At 53.5% G+C, this 4,174-nt stretch overlaps 1 protein-coding gene across 1 annotated transcript in view; it reads right to left on the bottom strand.

Annotated features, from left to right (window-relative positions):
• Positions 1–1,356: 1,356 nt before the first annotated feature.
• The window catches only part of ANOS1 (anosmin 1), a 53,192-nt gene continuing 50,374 nt past the window's right edge, over positions 1,357–4,174 (bottom strand). The window contains exons 15-16 of the mRNA XM_014528825.1: positions 3,383–3,608; positions 1,357–1,815 (exon numbers count right to left, since the gene is read on the bottom strand). Of these exons, the coding sequence (XP_014384311.1) occupies positions 1,757–1,815; positions 3,383–3,608 (285 nt within the window). The 3' untranslated portion in view covers positions 1,357–1,756. The remainder of the gene's footprint in view (positions 1,816–3,382; positions 3,609–4,174) is intronic.

Here is a 4,174-nt window from a genome sequence, read left to right on the forward strand (position 1 = left end):
TCGTCCTCAAAGCTCCTCCCAGTGGGGATGGAGCCCACAGCCCAGGCCTGTGCCCTGAGTGGGAATCGAACCCGGGACCTCCTGGTTCCTAGGTCGATGCCCAACCACTGAGCCACACTAGCCGGGCATTTTTTGTTTTTTTTGTTGTTGTTGTTGTTTTAGCCAATAAATGGGTCCAGCCCACCGGGCAGTTGCAGGAGACTTTATTGTGGCGACGTCCGTATGTACAAACGTTCTCACGTGGATATAATGAATGCATCCCAGCACATCGGGCTATTTACAATAACTTTTGGGGTGTTTTTTTTTTTACAATTTTTTTTTACAAGGTTACGTCTCTAGATACCATGACACACGCACACGCGCACACACACACACAGGACACATTCTAATTACAGACATAGTCTCTAGATAACATGACACACGCACACCCACACACACACACAGGACACATTCTAATTACAGACATAAATAAATTATGGAGTTTGCGTGGCCGCTGGGAGGGACAGATTCCCGCGGACCATCCGGGCGAGCGAGGATGACGACATTGAAGCCTCGTTAGCCGCCGTGTCCACGGGGCCACGTGCCGAGAGATTCGTTAGAAGGAAAACGGTGAGTCTGGCCACACGGAAACACAGACGAAGTCACCGTCTCTCTGAGTTTCATGGTGTTTTGTTGTTGTTGTTGAATATGTTTTTATTGATGTCAGAGAGGAAGGGAGAGGGAGAGCGAGAGAAACATCAATGATGGAGGGAATCACGCATGGCCTGCCTCCCGCAGGCCCCACACTGGGGATGGAGAATATGCAATCGCTGCGATGCTTTCATTTCAAGCGAGCGGTTGGGTGAGTGTTTAGACACGCGGGAGTGTTATCGACACCCAGCGGCAGGCGTCTCGTGAAGGAAAGGGGGAGATATAAATAAGAAATCAGGAACATCTCTCGCTCTGGAGGACGAAACTGTAAAAAAAGCAGCGAGAACGGGGTTTTAATTTCTCCCGGGGGTCGTGTGGGGAGCAGCGAATGGAATCGGTCATTTTCATGTAAAAAGTTCCACTGGTGCCCGGCCGGCGTGGCTCCGTGGTTGAGCGTCGACCTATGAACCGGAGGTCAGGGTTCGATTCCGGCCAGGGGCACATGCCGGGGTTGTGGGCTCGATCCCCAGTAGGGGGCGTGCGGGAGGCAGCCGGTCCGCGATTCTCTCTCCTCATGGCTGTTTCTCTCTCCCTCTCCCTCTCCCTTCCTCTCTGAAATAAAGGAATGTATATATATAAAAGGCTAATATGCAAAGTGTCCCTGCGGGAGTTCGACCGGGAGTTCGATTGCTCGCTATGATGTGCGCTGACCACCAGGGGGCAGCATGGAACAAAGGAAGGCCGAGATCGGCCCTGATCTCCAGCCAGCCCTAGGGACCCTCCCCGTGCACGAATTCCCTGCACAGGGCTGCTAGTCTATTAGAAAGTCAAATGAAAAGTTGCCCTGGTGAAGGCTAGGCCTGGAGTGAGTGTGACCTGGGTCTGATGGGAGAGATCCTGGGAGCCCACGGTTCTGTGATGACACGGTGTCAGCTGGCCACACCACACATGGACACGGAATTTGCATGGGCTGGGCCGCGTGTGCGTTCTCTCCGCTCCCGGGGGATGTGGCTGACGCCGACGCAGACTCCCGTGGGGCACCATGTCCGGAGGCCTCGGGGTGGAGAGAGGGTACCTGGGGGTGAGGCTGGGGCACACCCAAGGGCTCGGCCGCCTGGAGGGCAGCTCAGAGCCTCTGGGGAGCCGAGCGGTGATGCTGTGGGTGGTGGTGTTTGAGGGGGGGCCCTGGGGAGAGAAGGAAAACACCTGTCAGTCCCCTCGCCCCCTCGGGTCCTGGCTGACCCCGAAAGGTCGCAGACCGCCCCGTCCCCTCTGTCCGTCTGGTCTCTCCCTGCCCGGGCTGCAAAAAGCAAATGCAAATTAATTTTTTTTAATATAATTTTTTTTTTTTTTATTTCAGAGAGGAAGGGAGTAATTTTTATTGAATTTATTGGAGTGACTTTGGTTAATAAAATTATATAGTTTTCAAGTATACAATTGGATCAAGCCTGCAACCTGGGTGTATGCCCTGACCAGGATTCGAACCCGTGACCTCCTGGTTCATAGGTCGACGCTCAGCCACTGAGCCACGCCGGCCGGGCGGATCCGTCATTTTGAAAACATCAGAAGTTAATCTAGGATCACCTCTCCATTATTTTAAATCAACACACACCTTTAGACATGGCTTTTTAAGGTCAGCTGGATGGCGGTAAAATCCGTAACGAAAAATCAGCAAGATGCTCGTTAAATAGTCGGTAACACTTTTTAAAGACAATGTTACTGGGTTTAGCTAATTCCATTGGGGTCATATTTTGAAGAAAACGCACATCATATGTTTCAGTAAAACGTGTGCAATAAGAAAATGAGCTTCTTGCCCAAATATTATCTCCTGTACTTCGTATTGGAAAATCGTAATTTCGAGAACATTTCTGCTTCATACGATTATAGATTTTTTTTCCGTATGTATTTATGGTTTAAAAGACAAAGAAGTCCCAGCCTGTGTGGCTCATTGGACAGAGTGTCCGGCCTGCGGACAGAAGGGTCCTGGGTTCGATTCCCGCTCAGGGCACAGGCCCGGGTTGCGAGCTGGATCCCCAGTGTGGCTTGATCCCTAGTAGGGGGCGTGCAGGAGGCAGCGGATCCATGGTTCTCTCTCCTCATGGATGTTTCTATCTCTCTCTCTCCCTTCCTCTCTGAAAATCAAGAAAAATATCTATACTAATAAAAGGGTAATATGCTAATTAGACTGGGAGACCTTCCGGACATCCTTCCAGACATCCTTCTGGACAAAGCCATGGTGGCGGGGTTGAGGCAGAGGTGGTTACGGGCGATCAGGCCAGCAGGGAGGTCAGTTGGGAGCGATCAGGCCAGCAGGGGGGCAGTTGGGGGTGAGCAGTCCGGCAGGCAGAGTGGTTAGGGGCGATCAGGCAGGCAGGCAGGTAAGCAGTTAGGAGGCAGCGTTCCCAGATTGCGAGAGGGTGCAGGCCGGGCTGAGGGACACCCCCACCCCAGTGCACGAATTTCATGCACCGTGCCACTAGTATTTTATAAAAAGACAAAGAAAAGCATGCACTCTGTATAACATAAAAGGAAGGATAAAAAAGAAAAGAAAGAAAGGAAGAAGAAGAGGGCAGGGAAAAGGGAATTAAACGTCGATTCTACGATTTATGCTAAAATGAACCCCCCGTGAGCAGACGTGAATGGGGAGAAGGACTCCCGGGGGACGAGAGCCCCATGTCACAGGCCTGCCGCTATGGGTGTTGGGTTTTTTTCCCCAGGACTGTCCCGTGTGGGGAAGGCAGCCGGCTCTTACCGTGCACCGGGGGCAGGCGGTCAGGGGTCCGGAAGGTCTGGAGGGTGGCCGGCCCCTCCCCCGCGGCGGTCAGCACCTGGACCTCGAGTCGGTACAGGGTGGACGGCCTCAGGTTGGGCACGGTGAGGAAGGCGTGGTTCTGGGGGGACACCAAGCGAGAGGCCGTCAGAGACGCTTGGGAAGGAAGACACACCTCAGCCTGGCTGGTGTGGCTCAGTGGTTGAGCGTCGACCTCGGAACCAGGAGGTCACGGTTCGAGGCCCAAGTTGTGGGCTCGGCCCCCAGTAGGGGGCGTGCGGGGGGCAGCCGACCCATGATTCTCTCTCGTCATGGATGCTTCTGTCTCTCTCTCGCCCTCTCCCTTCCTCTCTGCAATCAACGAAAATACATATAAAAGAAGAAGATGATACACAATGTATGCATGTTGGGAGCCAGGCTGTGGCATCTGGCTCCCCAGGTAACTTAGAGTCTGGCCCTGATTTCTGGGGTCCCCTGCTGGGTGGTATCCCCGCATCCGGCTCACTTCCTGGGCAGAGCTCACCCCTGGGGCCAGTCCCGGGTCACCCTTGGACCCCAAGGCCCATGCCTCACCCACACCCAACCCACTCCGAGCATCCCTGCTTCTGCTGGAAGCTGGTCCATCCTTGCTGCTTGACACAGTCGCTGCAGGGAAGAAACATCTGCACACCATATGTTTCAAGGGACCTGGCGTCTATGGCATCCTGTTCTTAATATGCTTGCTCCCCCTCTTAGCACTATGTGTTCTAACCAAGGTCACCTCTCCGAGAAAGG

This window comes from Myotis brandtii, unplaced genomic scaffold (genome assembly GCF_000412655.1).
Source record: "Myotis brandtii unplaced genomic scaffold, ASM41265v1 scaffold655, whole genome shotgun sequence".
In the NCBI taxonomy this organism is placed as follows: Eukaryota; Metazoa; Chordata; class Mammalia; order Chiroptera; family Vespertilionidae; genus Myotis; species Myotis brandtii.